The sequence below is a fragment of the Nelusetta ayraudi genome, unplaced genomic scaffold (genome assembly GCF_046127955.1).
Source record: "Nelusetta ayraudi isolate G7.1 ecotype Tasmania unplaced genomic scaffold, CSIRO-AGI_Nayr_v1 ptg000016l, whole genome shotgun sequence".
In the NCBI taxonomy this organism is placed as follows: Eukaryota; Metazoa; Chordata; class Actinopteri; order Tetraodontiformes; family Monacanthidae; genus Nelusetta; species Nelusetta ayraudi.
The window spans coordinates 1,045,222-1,063,859 of record NW_027466066.1 but is presented as its reverse complement, the minus strand read 5'-3'; the positions used below and the strand labels follow the sequence as shown (position 1 = coordinate 1,063,859).

Sequence of the window (18,638 nt, the reverse complement as noted above, 5' to 3'; positions counted from 1 at the left end):
GTTCTTTCCTTGTTTGCTGGGTGGCCTTTTTCTGTAAAGAATTACTTTCACCTAAACTCATTTTAAAGACAAGAACTGCACCGTCTTCCAAAGCTACTGACAGCCTTATTTCCTCCTCAAAGTTAAAAAATATAGCACGTCTCCGTCGTTAAGATAAATACTTTTTCTAGGATTATCAAAGGGAAACGAGTGTTTGCTCCGTTCATTTCAATGTTGTTAACATTTAAAAAGTTATTATTTACACTTTTTTTTTTTTAAATAAGACTATTTAACATTTCAAAACAACTCAAGCCATTCAACCAAGTACGGAAAAGCAAATAAGCATTGATACAAAACTTTATTCTCACAATATCAAAAATGACAGACCTACAGTGATTTGCAGATTAAAAGGAATTGAGAGAAAACAATAGAGTGTTTCACTCCAGTTGGCCAGTCATTTCATCTCGGATAGTTCTGTCTGACGGTGCTGAGTGGCAGCACTCGGGTGTGTTAAATAATGACAGAGGTGACAAGTAAAACAAAGAGGAAATGTAAAAACAAAGGGAAAACAACTCGTATTGGTTTGATAAATGACAAATTATACAAAAAGAAAATCATCAAAAAAAAAAACAAAAAAAAAACAGCATATGCACCTGGAGGAATTCCTTGTAATAATCATCGAGTGACATTTCCTACATCTGCAAACTGAAAGGGGAACAAAAAAAAAATTAAAACTCCTTCCAAAAGTTCTAAAACTAAACGACAGTTCTGTCACAAAAGAAAAACGCTAGAGTGAAAGAGGTAAATTCAGGGAGGAAAAGTGTCGTATCTACAGAGCGAGAGTGAGACACAAGGACAAACTCAGGGGGGGCGGGAGGGGTTAAAAAAAAAAAGGAGGAGGTGGCTGAGGGGAGGAGAAGAAAAGTAGGTGAGAGATGACAACAGTCATGGGCCCAGTATCCACCTCATCCCCTTCACCTTTCACCGCTCTGTCAGACCTGGGGCAGCGAGGCAAAAAAGAATTTCCAGCTCTTCAGCGCTGAAGCTGAAGCTGAAGCCTCCCGTGGTTTCGGGGCATGTTTTTATGTTAGTTTGTTTGTTGTTGTTGAGTGTTTTGTTTTTTTTGTCCAACTGCTCTGAGTTCAGACTGACAGAACTGTCCAGTAGCAGGATGGAGGATGGCTGGTGACAAAAAAAAAAAAAAAAAAAAAAGGTACCAGAGATTTTTTTTTTTTAAATCTTTTTTTTCAAACACATCATGGCTGTCTGCTGGAGGACTTCACAGGAAATAGTCGGCTACTGGCTTCTTGGAGGGGATGCCCCTGGTCTCTTGCGGCGCCGCTTCGAATATGATGAATTCCCGCTGTAGGTGCTCGTCCAGCTCCAAGATGGCGGCCACGTTGCCACACCTGCGCGGGGAGACGGGGGGGAAATGAGTGGTTAGAAAGGAGGACAGTGTGAGGATGTGTAGCAAGTGGTGAAAATAAAATAAAAGCGATACTTCTTAAAATATTTCAACAAAGTACAATTGCGATTTGCAGGTGTTTCCATTGAGTGGTGTGAAGCGCATAAAGCCGTAATTCTCGTAAAATCTCGTCCCGCAACATTTTACGATTTTTCGTAAATGCGGAAAAAGTGTTTCCTTGGCACTTCTGCGATAAACCTCTTTATAGATACGTCTGGAAAACCACCTCATGAAGGCATCAAAACCTTTTAGCCGTATCTGAGAGATTTTTGGAAGTTTAGGCGTTTCCATTACCAGTTTTTTATTGCGATATTTAGGTTTTGCGCAATTCTAGAGTTAACGGAAACACAGCCACTGAGGACCTCCAGATTTCTAGTGGGTAGAAGGTGAAGTTCTGACGCTTTTGTGATCAGCTTGGGCGTCAGAGCAACCACTACAACCAGGTGGGCTGACTTGTGCCGTGATCGTCTGTGGTTCTTCCACACGAGAGCAAGGCTCCCGTTCGCTCAATGAATAAGTTTAACTGCCGACAATGTGCCTTAAACTTGACACCATTGAAAGCGAGCTGGAGGGTGCAACACAAATGTCCTGACTTTGCATTATTATTTTTTTTTACACACCTGTAGCAGTAGTTTGGTGCCGACCACACGGTGAGCACGGTTTCGTTGAAGTGCCACTTGTAGCCCTCCATGACCAGCTGGTGAGCCCGACAGATCATGTGGATGTCATTGGCAGCGTTGAACTGGGCGACCACGTCGCTGCCGAACAGGTAGCCGGCGCCCCTGGGACTCACCCCCCAGCCAGTGGTGTCTGGTGGACAGACGGACAGGGAGGAGAGGAGGATCATCAATCAGCCCAGAACTAGCCGGACAACTTCCAACATGGCCGGGAGAGAGAGAGAGAGAGAGAGAGAGAGAGAGAGAGAGAGAGAGAGAGAGAGAGAGAGAGAGGTCCATTTACCTTCTGGATCCGACCACAGGAGGTCACACATGGGCCCGTCGTGAGGCACTTCCTGTTTCCTGTCAATGGTTCGGATCTGGTCCAGTGTCTGGATGGACGGGGACAAGCCGCCGTGCACGCAGAAGATCTACGAGGAACCAAAGAAGCACGCGGAGGTTGACACGGGGAGGCCACGAGCGCAAGCACACGCACGTCTTGGCTCTCGAGTGCGGACTGAAGCCGATGGCGACGCGTGGGGTCTACCTTGCCGTCGATGATGGCGGAGAGGGACAAGTAGTCGAAGATCTCGGTGCAGTATCTCCACACGGTGACCGAGCCGTACTTGCGGAGGCACTCGTCGTAGAAGCCGTAGACCTGGGTGATCTGCCGCGACTCGTGGTTCCCCCTGATCAACGTTATCCGGTCTGGGTAGCGCACCTGAGGAGCAGCACGCACAGGTGAGGAATAAGCTGCTGCTGCTGCTGCTTGTATGTTGTAACAATGTCAGAGAGGTACGAAAAGAAAATTGCGCCACGCATTCCGCACCTTAAGAGCTAGCAGAAGAAGGAAGGTCTCCACACTGTAGAAGCCTCGGTCCACAAAGTCGCCCATGAAGAGGTAATTTGTCTCTGGGACATCGCCACCAACCTGTCACATGAAGAATGACACACAAGTTTAGCAGGGGTCCAAACATTTCACACGTTTAAAGCAGTAGTGTAAATCCTAAAATAAGCACTAGACCCACTTCAATGTTAGGAATTCTAATCTCAGACCACTGGGATTATTAACTCTGTTAAACTGGATCGACCACAAACCACGCGTGACAATGGAATCGTGCTCAGACGGAATGAAGCAACTTACTCTAAACAGTTCTTTCAAGTCATAAAATTGACCGTGTATATCGCCACACACCTGCGAGGACAGAGGAGACGTGATTAGGTTGACCTTCAATTTCAAAATGAACAAGAGCCACGCGACACGACGCGCTACTTACTGTGACAGGAGAGTCGACTCTCTGAACGTTGCTTTCCTCCACCAGAATTTCTCTGAAAAAAACACACAGAAATGCTTGGTTTAAGCTAGGAGATTATCCCATTACCTTTTCATAACACTAATCCGTCAGTATCAGAGCTCGGCCCTCTTCTGGGCTGGAATTGGTTGCACGTTGCAAAACAAGCTCAGTGTTTCGCTGGTTTTCACTTTTAGGCTACAACACTTTTGTACAGTGATAATCTCAACCACTATGAAAGTTTTTACTTATTTTCCAGATTAGACCCACGTCACTCCAAACAATGCTGTAATTTAAATTTGCACCGTTTCAAAAAAAAAAAAAAAAAAGCACAGCAAACAGCTTATGTAATTAACATAACAGTGTGACTTTGAGTTGTTTGTGTGCTTGCAGTATAGATTGTGAAAACGTGGTCAGTCAGCGTTTTTTTCTTCCTCGGAGAAGGCCGCGGCAGCCGCCGTTGTTCAACGCAGCAAATGCAAAAGCATTGGGCCACAATGCTGCCTAATAATGACAAAACAACTGGTAAAAAATGTGACATTTAAATCGAGTCACTGACATTAGCAAGTGACCGTTGAAGCCAGGACTCCAGACAGAGACACGCAGCATCAACATCTCCTGTCTATCATGTCATCAGACCAAATACATACTAACCGGAGGCCCCCTATTGCACACTGGCATAAACAGTATACTTTAAGTTTATCAAAACAATGATGCAGTAATGAATGAGTAATAAGACCTTCCAGCAGCCCACTACTTCCAACAAAAATCCTCTATTATTTTTTATAAATTCAACCTTTTTCTTATACCACAGATGTTGCAAACAAGGCATCGGCTCCGTCACAAAAAGCACTCCGACTGCCTCGGCTTGGAAAAAAAAAAAAAAAAAAATTCAAGCTGCTCAAATTCCCTTTGAACAAGTTTCCGTCGTTACTCTCCTTCTCCTTCCAAAGAAATATCCAAAGCCATAATTTACATAATGCTGCGACTGTTATGTAACGGCTGCGTGATGGGAATCGTTCACTTTATTTGTTTCCGAGTGTCAGACTTCAGACAGACGATGCGCCGCTCCCCCCCGTGCCAACATATGGAGGCACGTTGGACTGCATGTATTCACTGCAGGCGATGGCCACATTCCACAGCAGTGTTAGGAACGGCGCAAGTTACACATCAGAAGTTGCCAATCGTATTTGCAGACAAAGGGCAACAAGTTAGTAAACACCATGTGCTCCAATGATTTTCAGTTCCGCTTTCTTTTCACTAGTTCAAAGTTGTGTAACGTGTCCTCAACGGTTATCGCGAAAACACTTCAGAACTCATCTGGCAGGAGTCAGCGTACATTGATAAAGCCGCTCATATCCAGCTTCGGTAACATCCCTTTTATTGGGTCTGCAGTGCGGGTCAAGTTCAGTCATTACCTGGCTTTGGCACACAGTGCTTTGACTTCATTCTCCTTAATGAGCTCACAGCGTCTGAGCTGCTCTATCTGTCGGTCCAGGTCACTGATGTCCCCCATTGTGACACACATAGGGAGAAACTGCTCACACACAGTACGGACACACACACACTCCTGTCTCCTGTTTTGGGGGTGGGGGGGGGCTGTCGGAGATGGCACTCTTGCTTGCAGACAGATGCACTCCCCTCGGATAAAGACCGGGGCTCCTTGGCGCGGCTTGGCACGGGGAATGTTGCAGGATGAGGAGCTGTGAGGATTGAAAAGCAGCAATATTACACAAAGAACCAGTAAAGAGCCCACTTGCATGTTTGAGAAACGTATTTGTGCTAGGTGCAAGACAGTCTTGTTCCGTTCCCTGCCGATAATGGCCCCGCTTTCTTTAGACTGTTTCCCAAAACACAGCGGGAAGAAAAACGGTAGAGGTCGTATAAAGTTAGTGGACTTTTAGCAGAACTGAAGACGGGTAAAAAAGTTCAACGAACAGCACTAATTGGTTACGAAAAGCAGGCCCATTGGGCGTAGTTTTATCAGTGCGCTAACCCTTAGCACTTTAGCTTACATCACCGCTAACTACGTCAGCGAAACAATTACTCTGATATTTCGGGACAAGCCAAACTATTCCGCCGGTGGTTTGGAGTCGATTTTAAACAGTCGCTGACAAGTAAGACTTACATGTGTTCTCTTAACCGCCTCGACAGACGTTTCGCATCAGAACGCGGTTAAGTGAACGTTAGCTCGACACCCGAGGCTGTCACTGGTTAGCGGTTCTCGGCTAATTCGTCGGCGAGCTAAGCACACTAGCCACACGCTATCGCAATCACGTCGGCAGAGTCACGCGAAACCGGTCGGAAAAAATGGGGGGAAAAACGTCGTTTACCGTTGTGGGGGAGCGAACGTCAACGACTCGTTCGGCGGTTCGTGTGTTTAACGGCCGCCCGCCGGCTTCTCTTCTTCCCCCGGCGTCGTCTTTGCCGGTTCACTCCAGCCGTGCTCATGAACACTGAACAGTGAGGAGGACCTCCCTGCCACTTCCGGTGAGGGGAACGCGCATTGCTCAGTTTGCGGCCATCATCCAGCAACCCACGGAGTTCACTTGAACAAAATGCGCTCAGAATTGACGTAATTGAGTGAAAGCGGGAGGGTTTTAATACATTCAACTGCGAATATCAATTTAGCCAGAGACGTAATACAAAACTATGGTATAGTTTTAGTCTCGGTTTTAAATGACAAAAATGACTCATCATTGTTATGTCACGTTGGTTCACTCGGACGACCGAGCCACACAAAGGCAACAACGATCCATACAAAAAAATTATGTCGACTTGATGAGACGTAACAACGTGACGTCACACGGCGGAAAAGGGTCAACCGTTTTACAATTACATCACTAAGTAGTCCAGCGTAATTATATTATATTATATTATATTACATTATATTATATTATATATAATGTGTAATGTTTATTAGATAGAAACTGTTGCGTTTAAATATTCTGATTCGAGCAATCTCTTTCCTAGTTTGTACCTCGTCTTTCTGACAAATAACTCTAAGAGCAAGTAATATAGAAATACAGAATTTGGTTTTTCGAGCTTTTTCTTCTTCTTTTTTTTTTTTTTTTTTACAATACCCATATAAATTGCTGAAGTTGCTATCCCCAGAACAACAATCAACACTTAATGAACAAAGGCGATATGCACTGTAAAATCAATGTCATTGCAGTGTCATATTTATTTTTATGTCATAATATGAAAACGTTCTGAAACTTTTACATGTTGGCAGAGCCATGCTTTTTGCAGTCAACACAGACTGTCACATGTTTGAAAAAAGCAGTGCCTATTGAAAATAAAATGACCTGAGGTTGTGCCATTCTGGACACTGCTACAGCATTTAAAATGTAAACAAACATAAAAAAAAAAAAAAAAGAAAGTATAAGTTTATTTTTTTTGGTCATTTAAATCAGGACTTTAAAAAAACTGCAAAACATCTCAAAAAGCAACATCATACGTCAGTTAGTAAAACAATTACCTTTTCAGCGTTAAAAAAATAAACAATTTCATCAGATGGATGAAACTTCTTTAAGTGTAATTCACTTAGTTGTGTTTTAAAAAAAAAATCAAACTATATGAAAGGCAAACTAGAAATTAGTTAGATTCACAATCAGTTGTAATTAGAAATAAAACATCGTCACCTGAAGCCTTTCGTAACCGCGTGCAGGTTTTGCTGGCTTCTTCTCTCCAGGGAGGAATTAAACACAAGGCAAAAGGCCTTCAGTTTAAACACGTGATCATCACTAAACCACAGGATCCATTGCACCGTAATTCAAACAAACAACAGACAATTAAAAACAAAGCGTCAAATCTCGCAGAGTGTGATTTCTGCGTGAATACAACTCCAGTGCAGCAGTGGTGTGCAAAACAAGCAATAATATGTTTACTGCTCACATTACCTCTGCAGGCCACAGGATACATGCATAGTTTGTAAATATACCGGTGAAGTGTACAGTTAAAAAATAGCAGGATTCAAATTCAAAAACAATTGAAACGATTCCCTCTGTGCAGGTGAGTCTTAGATTTGGAGGAAAATAAAATTGTAACTTTGATTAATGATTGAACAGATTCTCCAACACCACAAGCAAAAACCTAAAAAAAATAAAAATAAAAACGAAATGTCAACAGCACTACAGTTAAGTGGAACAATGTGTGTTTCTCAAATTAAATAATCTTTCACCAAAAAAAAACAAAAAAAAAACATGTTTGGTCATGACACACACGTGATCCCAGTTGCTTCCAACGCGGTAAAAGACAGCAGTTGTTAAGATGAAGTCGCAGTAAACAATAGTTAGTAAGACTGTGCGATGTTCACCGGTGATAAACCTGCATCGCTCACAAAATGTGAAAATATCTTCTCTCTCTCTTTTTCTTTTTTTTTTTTTAAAGGAAGGTCTGGTTTTGTCAGACAACCCAAAAATGACTCAGTTTCGCTTTTTTAAGGGAAAAGATCTCCGATGGAATCGCGCCCACGTCTTGCTTATTCACCTGCTCGTCACGGTGTGGGGGCGGGATCACAGGGAGCAGAAGTATCCGTGCACGGGGAAGGCGACGAGTCCGGCCAGAGCGATGCCCACGCTGTCTCCCACGGACGCGGCGGCCATGGCGAACTCCCTCTGTCTGTCTCCGGTCTGTGGCAGCAAATCACAAAAAAGCAACAAAAAAAACAAAAATTGAAACCTCTCGTTTGTCACTCGCGCTTTTCAGACACTTTGGAGCTTCTGCCGTGACTCATTCGTCGGTGCAGGTGTTGACTCATAAAGGGAAGACAGTTTTGCTGAGAGCAGCACCTGGGCAAAAAAAAAAAAAAAACACCAAAAAATTGCTGAAAATATTTTTAAAAAAGCAGCCGATGTTTTGGGAAAGTGGGAAGTTCAATTTGACTGTTGTGGGGGGGAAGAAAATGCTATATTGGGAAAAATCTTTTATGACTCAATCCTGTCTTAAAAAAACTGACGATGTCTCACACTACACAAGCGGTGGGCAAACTCTTTGACTGGGGGGCCACAATGGGTTGTAAAATTTGACAGAGGGGCCGGAGCAGCAGCAGATGGATGGAGTGTTTAGGTGACCCACCTCATAGGAGGAAAAAAAATCATGGGATAAGTAGAAAACATGTGCTTTAATGTCAACTGAAAATGAACCAAAGTAGGGGTTGCAAATGATCGATTAATTCATTAATGGTTAGTTGATTGACCTTGTCGATCGATTAACGATGAATTGATAAGCGGCCATTTTTCCTGATGAAAATGTGTATCTCTTTATTGAAATGACTCATAAAACACTGGAAGAATGAATAAAACACAGCTATTTTACGCTATAAGAAGCTTTAACGGGCCGTAGTTTGCCCATGACTGCGCGGCGTGTTAACGCCGTCGTAAAGTTAGGGATTCATGACGGCCAAACACTGCTGGCTGCGATGACCTGACCTCCTTGCTGATGAAGTAGAAGGTGTTGACGTAAGCGGCTCCGCCCAGCAGGCCTTCGTAGAGGATGATGACAAACACCAGCCAGGCGCTGGGCAGGAACAGGAAGCGCACGGCCAGCAGGAGCAGCGTCGCGTTCGCCACCTGCAAAGGCGCCACAAGAGGTTGAAGGTTTGGCCAACGCGAGGAAGTCCCAACGTTGACCTTTTTTTTTTTTTTTTTTTTTTTTTTAACAAAACTTTATTAAGAATTGGGAAAAACAATACAAGTTGTTTGAGTTTGTTCTGATATGCAACCCAAAGCCGACTCGCGCATTGATTAATGAAGCCACTCACTCAGTGATGTTTACCTGCACTCCCCTGTGACTGGGATTTTGTCAGCATAAGCTAATGTTCTCGATAGCACGCGCAAACCTTTTCGGTTCGGTTTAGCACACTTTCATGTTGGATGTGTAATATCAATGCATAACAATGGAAAAAAAATCAATCGATCGGCATGGAGCGAAAATACACATTATCTCTGTGGAGTGACTCTGCTTTAAAAGGAATATGAGCCTGTTTTCTTCCCTCAATTCCTCCCAGAATATCAGCTTTGTGTGAATCTAAACCGGCACAGGTTTCGATCTGGGTGAGTATAAATAAATGAAGACACTATATTGTCATTATTAGACCAAAAAGCGCGATTCTATAATATTTTTGGTTTGCTGTGGGATTTTTTTGTGTCATGGCTCAAAAAAAAAAGGTTGAAAAACACTGTTTTTCCACTGCTACTGCTCACCTGCAGCAACGCCAGGCCCCACAGCTTCCTGATCTTCACACAGCACAGCGAGGAGCGAGACACCAGCACGCCGACCTGGTACAGCGTCTGGTACCTGAGTTGCACGTGAGAGTTTGACGTTTTTACACCGATTTCAACGCCAAGCAGCGGGTGGATTCAGAAGGAAGAAGGATTTTAGTCAGCTGACCAGCGGTACTGCTGCGCGTGGGTCAAGAAGAAGCCGGGGAAAAACAGGAGCTCCATCTGGAAAAGAATCAACGCAGACGTAAATACACCGGAGTGGGCGGTGACACGGCTGAAGCCGTCAACCGCAGGAGGTGAGAACTTGCCAAGCCTTGGTTGATGAAGTACTCGGCGAAGTAGACCAGGCCCAAAGGGAGCACGAACTTCAGCAGGCCCTGCTCACAGAGACTGGGATTAGCGCCATTGCTAAAATACACAAACACTCGTATCTGTGTCCGACGGGCTGAAGGGGGCTCACTCTCATGACGTGCAGTTTCTCAGAGAAGGTGAGTGGTCCGCTGGCCTCCGTTGCTGATGGGGGGGGGGAGAACACAGTCTGTTGATTGGTCTGTGTGGTCGTTTTTTTTTTTTTTCTCTGAAAACTCGATTTTTGATTTTGATTTCTTGGTAAAACTACAAAAGACAATGGAATACATTATTTCAAAAATATTTTATCTTTATTTTTGAGGAGAAATAGCAAACAAATTTGCCTATTGGGAGTGAAGTGCAAGGATGAATGGAGTGAGAACCTCACTTTCACTTGCAAATGAACAGGCTCTGCACAAACAAAGGTGAAGTTCCCTTATTTGGGAATAAAGTGAAAACGTTCAAACCAAACACAAATGAGGCCCCCTGTGGATAAAGTGACAACCTTAACTGTCTTTCACCAAAAGTCACTTTCAAAATAAAAGGTTTTTCTATCACGGTGAACAACGATGAATGAATGAAGTGGAAAATGCAAATCTTTCACATTTTAGAGGCGCGCAGCCTGGAAGCACGCGAGAGGAAAAACGATTTAAAGATTTTTTTCCAATTTTTTTTCCTTCTATTAACATCATCTTGACTAATACATGCAATTTCAATTTAAAATCGATTCATCGCACAGCCCGACTGCAAATACAAATGTTTAAATGTTAAACGGCAGCGTGATTCAATCTTGGATCGACTCTGCTCGGCCAGGCTTCTTATCTCCATCCGATTGGCCGCAGGCCGCCCGCTCTGACTGGCCGCAAAATTTAAATCTTTATCTCAAGATTGGCTGCTGGATTAGCTAAAATTGCAGCGCGGTGACTTAATTACAACCACTTTTGACTCTCTTTTCTTTTTTGTTTTTAATCCTAGTCCTTTTTTCGTGACGCCGCACAACTCGCAGCACGCCATACCTACCCGGGGTCCTTCGCTCCCACTCCTCTTCCTCTGTGGTTCCATCCAGCAGCTGCTGCCTGTCGTCGGAGCGCACACGCACGCCCTCTGTTACCGCGCTGCTCCACTGGGGAAATGCATCGGGAGGCACGAGGAGGAGGAAGTAGCTGGCGAGGGAAGTTGGGCGACTTGGATTAATTTAGCGTTCGGCCGAGGCTGAGAACGCGGCGGCTGGTGTCGGATGTTTCCGCGCGTACCTGAGCAACATGCCGAGCGGCACGACCAGCATGATGAGAAGAGTGGTTTGAGGCGACAGGCCGGCCTGGGTGAGGGCCAAGTAGAGGAGGGCGCCGGCCACGCCAGCGCCACCAGTACCTGAGCCCCATCCTCCCAGTACATCCCTGGAAAGCAGACGCAGTATCTTGGGTTTAAAAAGCAAGACCCAACAAATATACATGTTTTCTTCAGCTATCAGAGCAATGCCGCTGGTAGGGATTAGTCTTGTTTACGACTGGTTTTCAGTTGCGGTGATTCATCCAGAACCCGACCTCAGGCCATTCAACCGAGAAACATCAGCTGACGCAGCCAAGCCACTGAATTATTATTATTATTGTTATTATTATTATTATGGTCCCTCAGTCTTAACCGCTATCGTTTAAAATTAAAGGCCCAGTGTGAAAGATTGAGTAGGATCTAATAGTGAGAAAGAATGTTGCAGAGGCAGACTGGTGCAATGTGTGTTCACGACTCTTCAGAAATAAAAATTATTATATAATTATATTATTATTATAATTAGCTTATAGATATATCTATATCTATCTATATATATACTGTATATATACACAAAAATGTTATAATATATATATATTTCCATATATATATACTGTATACACACACACACACACATATACATATACAGTTACATATATATACATATACATATAGACACATATACATATATATACATTTACATATATATACATACATATATATACATATACACATATATATACATACATATATATACATATACATATATATATACATATACACATATATATATACAGACATATATATATATATACATATATACATATACAGACATATATACATATACAGACATATATACATATACATATATACATACATATACATATATATATACATATATATATACATACATATACATATATACATATACATATATATTTAGATATATATGTTTGCATACATAAATATACATATATATGTAGATAGATAGATATTGGTCCACGTACCAGAGAGCACAGTTAATAGTATCAGTTCTACATGAGGTGACAGGAAGGGGCAATGAAAGCGACGTTCACCTGCTGTAGAAGACAGTGAGCGAGAGAAAGGACAGCTCTCCCAGTCCCGAGCCGATGCTGGCAAAGACCACTCCTAAGAGACAAAGAGACTTGATGGCAAATCCATCGCTGATGATGCACTGGACTACAGAGGAACAGCAGCGCTCAGTGAGGCCCAGAAAATATCTTGCGCCAAACTGAATATTGCAGTATTCCGTTACTGACAAACAGAATAACGACTTTCTGCTAATAAACGCACGGCTAGGGCTGCGTTTCATGGTTCAAGCGTTCAGACGTGCTAACTACTTAATGCTGAATTAAGAAGACTTCTAAACATTCTAATTTCCTTACAAAAACAAACAGCAAATGAAATATCACTCTATTGATCAATCTTTGCATAAACATAATAGAGATAATAAATTATGTATGGGTAACATTTTGATATACATCTCAGGAAAAGAAGTTATGACTTAGCGAAAGACCATCCATCCATCTGTCGCTGCGCATTTGAGATAAGCTAGCAGGAAGTTTCAAAGAAGCATTTACCGCTTCTTCAGAGGAAAAAAAAGAAAAAGAAGAAGCCACGATAAGACTGAAATCAGTAACTGGTCAGCATCTTAAATTTAAAGAAAAACTGAATCTTTACCCAGAATGCTCATCCACACAGCTGAGGAGAAGGACACCAGGAGGAAACTGACCGCGGCCATGATGGCACAGAACAGCACTCGAAAGCTGAAACACAGCGAAACCGAAGTGAAAAAACAAGGAAGAGAGCTGTGAGAGCCCATATGTTGTGCATAAAACACAAAATTACCAAAACGAAAGTTTCCAAATATGGCAAAGCCTGTGGCATGCAGCATACAGGTAGAATATCTGTGCAAATATATTATGACTAATATCTGTTTTCAGTCATTTTTCAGAGACTGTGTAACATCCGTTCATTTCATTCAAGTCTTTATTAATCCTAAATTGGGTAAATTTGTATAATTACAGCAACAATATGATTTAAAAAAAAAAAGAATGGACATTACACCGATTAAAATATAGGAAATAAGGAAATAAAATACAATAAAATATTAAGTCTAAATATTTGCTTTTTTTCTTGACAGGAGATTTCTCAACATCTACTGGCAAATAATCAATAAAGACAAAGTGCAAATGTTCAAATTCAGAAAAGAGTCTGCATGATACAACTGTTCCATTTGCAATATCACTAGTTTTAAAATAGATGTGACATCACAAGCATTACATTAACTACTAATAATCATGTGCGGCTGAACGACAAACTGTGAGAAGACAACATGTTTTTGTTCCGTCACAAAAACAGTTTTTGTTCTGCCAGATATTCCATTAGCACTCAGTGACAGTATTGTGTTTGCTCAGTTCCAAACTTGTGTGAAGGCGGAACAAAGCACCGGCTTGAACAGGAAGACGGAGTCAAGCGTGTGTGCGGGAGGCTGCGTCGAGGCCTCCAAGTCTCTAGATGTTTTCTTTGTTTTTGTGGTTAATTAATCCTCGTAAAAGGTCGCCACAATGGAGCGCGAATGAATAATGTGTCCCTTACCCGTAGGGCAACTTGTGGACCACGAAGGGAGCAAACAGCTTGATGGCTAAAGATGGGAGGATGTCAGCCAAGAGAACGGCCTGAGGAGACAAAACAAAAAAAACATACGGCCCATCACGAGTAATCAAGGAGGACCAGTAAAGTGTTTAAATTCAGTAGGGGAACATTTATCCCATTTATCACCAGTAACAATAACTGCAGTTGTACAAGCGATACATGACCTGGGAGACTTTTTGTTGTTGTTGTTGTTGTTGTGTGTTTCAGACTTGCATTTTCATTTCTGCTTTCACCGACACTTTCATTTTAGCACCTGATTTCTTTCGCCAAGGTTGCACATTTCTGTCAGCCTAAAAGTTGGACTGAACTCGGAGTTACCGCAGTGGAGACGGGGTTGCAGTCGTAGCGGCTGCTGTTACTGCTGTTCCTCCCTTGGAAATCCACATCCAACGTGACTGAAGCCTTGATGGTTTTATTAAAAAAAAAAAAAAAAAAAAAAAAAAAAGGGGAAACAAGCATCATGTGATTTAGTCAATTAGGACTGCACGGGCTTCATTGACGCCAATATGAAGAGGGGAGGGAGGTTGGGGGGGGAACTGAAGGTTGTGCATGTTACCGACGCTGTTGCGTTTGTGGACTCTTGCTTTTGTAGGATGTCGTAGGCGGCGCTGAGCATAACAACATAAGCAAAGTTGTTGCACAAGCCAAGGAGCCTGAAAGCAACACGAGGAGGGGACAGAAGAAACAGGATGAGCGGATTCCAATTGAAAACGCACAACTATAGGTCAGTGCTTGAAAACATAACAAACGCACAAGATATGAAAACATAACCGAATAGAAACATGATAAACTTCCATTTGCAAAAAAGAAAATGACACATATGATATGTTTCGATTAAACAAAAAAGAGAGAGAGATATATATATAGGTACAAGAGGAGCTATAGAGAGTAGGTAAAAGAGATAGGAAGTTGCGGACGTGTTGGTTTCGCTGTTTACTTGTCCGACTGTAAGCTAACTGTGTCACTTTTCTTTTCTCATGTAGAAACTACGTGAAAACGTGACACTCACCAAAACCCAGTCCAGTTGCGACATTGCGTCGAACGACCTGCAAAATAAGACATGAGAAGACCAACAGTAGCAGAGTGTTTTAATATTTGAATGAGGGTGCCTGGCGGTAGATGTCAGGACGCACCGTCGACGGGATCTGCGTTGACGCTGGCGGTCCGCTCCATGATGGTGAATGGCGATGATGATGGGATGAAAAACAGTACAGCTAACAGCTGCCGTTAAAATACTGCGCAGACATGGTCAACTAGATGTCGTACACTGAGGCGACAAATTGTAAACTTTGACGACGTAGCTTGCGTGGTGCCCCCGAGAAATAGAGTCCCAAGAAACAAACGACCTGTCCCGAGCGTTCCGTGTAAATGAAAAGTAAAGGTCCTGATAATAATAATAATAATAATAATAATAATAATAATAATAATAATAATAATAATAATAATAATAATAATAATAATAATAATAATAATAATAATAATAATAATAAAAACATTGACAGTTTAGTCAAGTCACAGTTTTCTTCACAGAAAGCACAGTTCTGTGGCATTTTGCTAAGAAAATGCAAGAAGCTTCATAGCAACCGATTCAGTTAGTCGCATTTAGATCCTCCTATGTCATTTTGAGATGGCAAAAAAATAGAACAAAACGTATTTTTTTGAACACGTTATTGATTTATTTTTATTTTTTTATGAAAAAAGAAATGAAAACACACACTGTAAGGGTTTTCATTTTCACGGCCAATAACTGGTATATGAACAACAATTCCGAGTTTGTGATAAGAAAAGTTTTTTAAATGTGTTTTTAACCTTGGCAAAATAATGTTCGATACAGCAGCAAACTATGAGTTAATTCCATTCAAAGATCAAACAAATTGTTGTATACACAAAAATGTTGCTGTATTCATATTACATAACAATATCAGAAGTAGATACATTTTTGCATATCTCATCTCATCATAATTACTCAAGAAGCTTATTAATACTTTGCCGGCGGAAAAAAACATGCAAGTGCTAGATAAGTCGTATATGTGCTACGTGCTCATTTTAGGAAAGGAGGTCGATGGCACTGATAAGAATTTCCTCTCTGCATGGTATAAATGAGCAGCTTAGGCCGGCAGACTGCCAAGCTGCTGGTAGGTAGGTGCAGGAGCCATGGCTTTCTACAAACTGATTGTCGTGCTGATCTTGGTACACCATGCTCCAGGTGACTCGTGTGGTTGATTTAGCAGCAATGCAAATGGGTTGTTGTTGTTTTTTTGTTTTTTGGTTAAACAGGACAATCCTTCAAACTTTTCAAAATATTAGACAGGGGAACTAAAATTCTAAATTTTAAAGCTGAAGTAAAGCTGAAGTAAAGCTGCCAGACTAAAATGTAAGGACTGTAATGATTGATCACCATTCGATCATCAAAAATATATGGGTACGTTTTGAACAAAAAGATTTACAAATCCAATCTCTTTTGTGTGATACGTTTCCACTGTGTTTGTGTTTGTGTCACCAGGTTTACTCGGGGCTCAGGTGAAGAACTCCATCGTCGCGGGGCACAATGTCAAGAAGGGCGACTGGCCTTGGATGGTGCATCTGAACATCTCTGACGGGACCCAAAAATTCCGTTGCGGCGGCACGCTCCTTAACAGGGAGTGGGTGCTGACCAGTGCAGGCTGCTTGGACAGGTATTGTATATATTTCATATTTCATTATTAATTGATGTTTGCAGACTGTTTTACAACCTGCTCAAGTTCTACAGGTACCTATGATGATAGAAATCTGTGACACTTGACTTTCAAAGAGCCAAACACTGGCCTGATGGGAGAGCAATGTAAATGACCAAGTTGCTTTAGTGGTATGTTACAGATGTTTGTAGTAATGCATTTTAATGTGTTTCAAGTGTGTGCTTGTGCTCTGCGTGTCTTCCAGGAATCCGGTGCCCTCGGCGTCGAAATCGATGGCTTTCCTCGGCGCGCACGACCTGCAAGAAGCATCGGCCTATTACAAGGGCATCGAGTATTTCATGATTCACCCCAACTACCAGCGCTGGAACGGCGGCTACAAGCACGACATTGCCCTCGTTAGGCTGAAGACCAAGGTCGGCAATATGGTCAAGCCAGTGAAACTGCCGAGCAGCACCGACACCTTCGGCCCCTCGTCTGAGTGTTTCATCACAGGCTGGGGGAACGTGGACAAGGGCGGTATGTCCAAAAAACTGCAAACAGAGAGCTCAAAATTCTTTTTTGTGTGTGTGTGTGTGTGTGTGTGTGTGTGTGTGTGTGTGTGTGTGTGATTGTTGCATAAAATATATATTTATGTATATACTATATATGCATAAATATTTATATATGTATATATATATATACATGTTTATACACACACAGTTATCTATGTGAGGCTGCTGAGCAATTGTTCATAAGTATTTTAAAATGGATAGATAAAAAAAAAAAAAGTGTACCACAAATATCAAACCAATAACAGCAGCCGATAACACCTCCGCACTCTGGCCGCCCAGTTCCACTGCGGGATCCAGAAACCCTCCAGCAGCTGCAGGTGTCCGTGGTCCCCCAGAGTGCGTGCGAGGCCAAGTACCCCGGGCTGACCAGAGACATGCTGTGCGCGAGCGACATGATCGGACAGGGGGACGCCTGCGACGTGAGTGTCTACACAACAACCATCAGCGGCAGACAATCACGTGACCCCGTCGGACACGCTGAGCGTTAACACACAGCTGACGCAAGGTTTAAATGGAGAGGGCAGTGTGATCGGTTACAATGTTAATTACCTTGGAAAATTATGAACTGTTTTTTATTCATTTAAGTGTTTTTGCGTCAAAGATTAATGCATCCAAGTACACCAATAATAAAAATGAATACATCTAATATGTTTTCAATTGTAACTATTACTATTAGCAACTATTTGTATTTTAAGTCTATGTTGCTAGGATTACTGGTAGCCTTGATAACAATCTGTCATTGCAGCACTGTGGTCTTTCTGACTATTACAATGGCTGTGTTGTAATAACTGTGATATTTCCTACTACAATCACTGAATTGCAGTGGATTCAGTGATATTGATAAAAATGGAAGGGGACTCACATAAAACAATAACAGGGGTTAATTCAGCAGGGCCGTGTGCTTCCACAGGGGGACTACGGTGGTCCGCTCGTGTGCCGCAGAAACCGGGCCTTCGTCCTGGCGGGCGTCATCAGCTTTGGGAGCTGCGACACCCGGGACCGCCCCGGCGTCTACACCCGAGTGTCCGAGTACCTTCACTTTATCAACAGCTACATCCACCAGCCCAGAGAGGTATAGAGAGTGGCCCCCGATGAGGCGTGAACCCACAGGACACCACCACCACCGCAGCTTCTTCTCTCTGCTCTTCTACGCGGCGTCTCTTATCTTCAGTGCAATTCTCCTTACGCATTAAAGCTTGACAGCATCAGTTTTTAAGTCTCATTATTTGTTTTCTGATCACGTGAACACTGAGAACGTGTCTCAAGGCATCAGACTTCCATGACCTGAAGTTCTCAGTCGTGGCGTTTCTTCAAAAATGAAATCTTTGCCGCTTAACACCAGTCCTCAGAGGAATTAAGATTGATCGACTGCCAATTAGGTGGTTGAAAACATGCACCCTCCCATGCAAAAAAAAACACAAAAAGTCCCCTCCCCAAAATGGTCACAAGCTGGAGTTTGAAATAAACACAACAGACTTATTATTAGTAAGCGGTCTGGTACAA

General features: G+C 42.5%; 3 protein-coding genes across 3 annotated transcripts; 1 reads left to right on the top strand and 2 right to left on the bottom strand.

The window, feature by feature from the left end:
- Positions 1 to 318: 318 nt before the first annotated feature.
- On the bottom strand, positions 319 to 6,117 carry LOC142886641 (serine/threonine-protein phosphatase 4 catalytic subunit B). The gene is made up of 9 exons (XM_076023685.1): positions 5,726 to 6,117; positions 4,811 to 5,095; positions 3,378 to 3,429; positions 3,245 to 3,295; positions 2,930 to 3,031; positions 2,648 to 2,821; positions 2,405 to 2,531; positions 2,065 to 2,254; positions 319 to 1,388 (listed from the first exon to the last, which is right to left on the bottom strand). The coding sequence occupies exons 2-9, from the start codon at positions 4,918 to 4,920 to the stop codon at positions 1,259 to 1,261; spliced, it is 936 nt and encodes a 311-aa protein (XP_075879800.1). The 5' UTR covers positions 4,921 to 5,095; positions 5,726 to 6,117; the 3' UTR covers positions 319 to 1,258.
- Positions 6,118 to 6,552: 435 nt separating this feature from the next.
- Positions 6,553 to 15,250, bottom strand: cln3 (CLN3 lysosomal/endosomal transmembrane protein, battenin). The gene is made up of 15 exons (XM_076023684.1): positions 15,043 to 15,250; positions 14,919 to 14,955; positions 14,466 to 14,562; positions 14,228 to 14,311; positions 13,853 to 13,932; positions 12,935 to 13,020; positions 12,310 to 12,382; positions 11,221 to 11,364; positions 10,988 to 11,130; positions 10,080 to 10,132; positions 9,928 to 9,996; positions 9,786 to 9,841; positions 9,599 to 9,692; positions 8,825 to 8,965; positions 6,553 to 8,026 (listed from the first exon to the last, which is right to left on the bottom strand). The coding sequence occupies exons 1-15, from the start codon at positions 15,080 to 15,082 to the stop codon at positions 7,910 to 7,912; spliced, it is 1,314 nt and encodes a 437-aa protein (XP_075879799.1). The 5' UTR covers positions 15,083 to 15,250; the 3' UTR covers positions 6,553 to 7,909.
- Positions 15,251 to 15,954: 704 nt separating this feature from the next.
- LOC142886638 (tryptase-2-like) lies at positions 15,955 to 18,343 on the top strand. The gene is made up of 5 exons (XM_076023683.1): positions 15,955 to 16,115; positions 16,413 to 16,584; positions 16,829 to 17,100; positions 17,415 to 17,554; positions 18,046 to 18,343. The coding sequence occupies exons 1-5, from the start codon at positions 16,064 to 16,066 to the stop codon at positions 18,211 to 18,213; spliced, it is 804 nt and encodes a 267-aa protein (XP_075879798.1). The 5' UTR covers positions 15,955 to 16,063; the 3' UTR covers positions 18,214 to 18,343.
- The last annotated feature ends 295 nt before the right edge of the window (positions 18,344 to 18,638 follow it).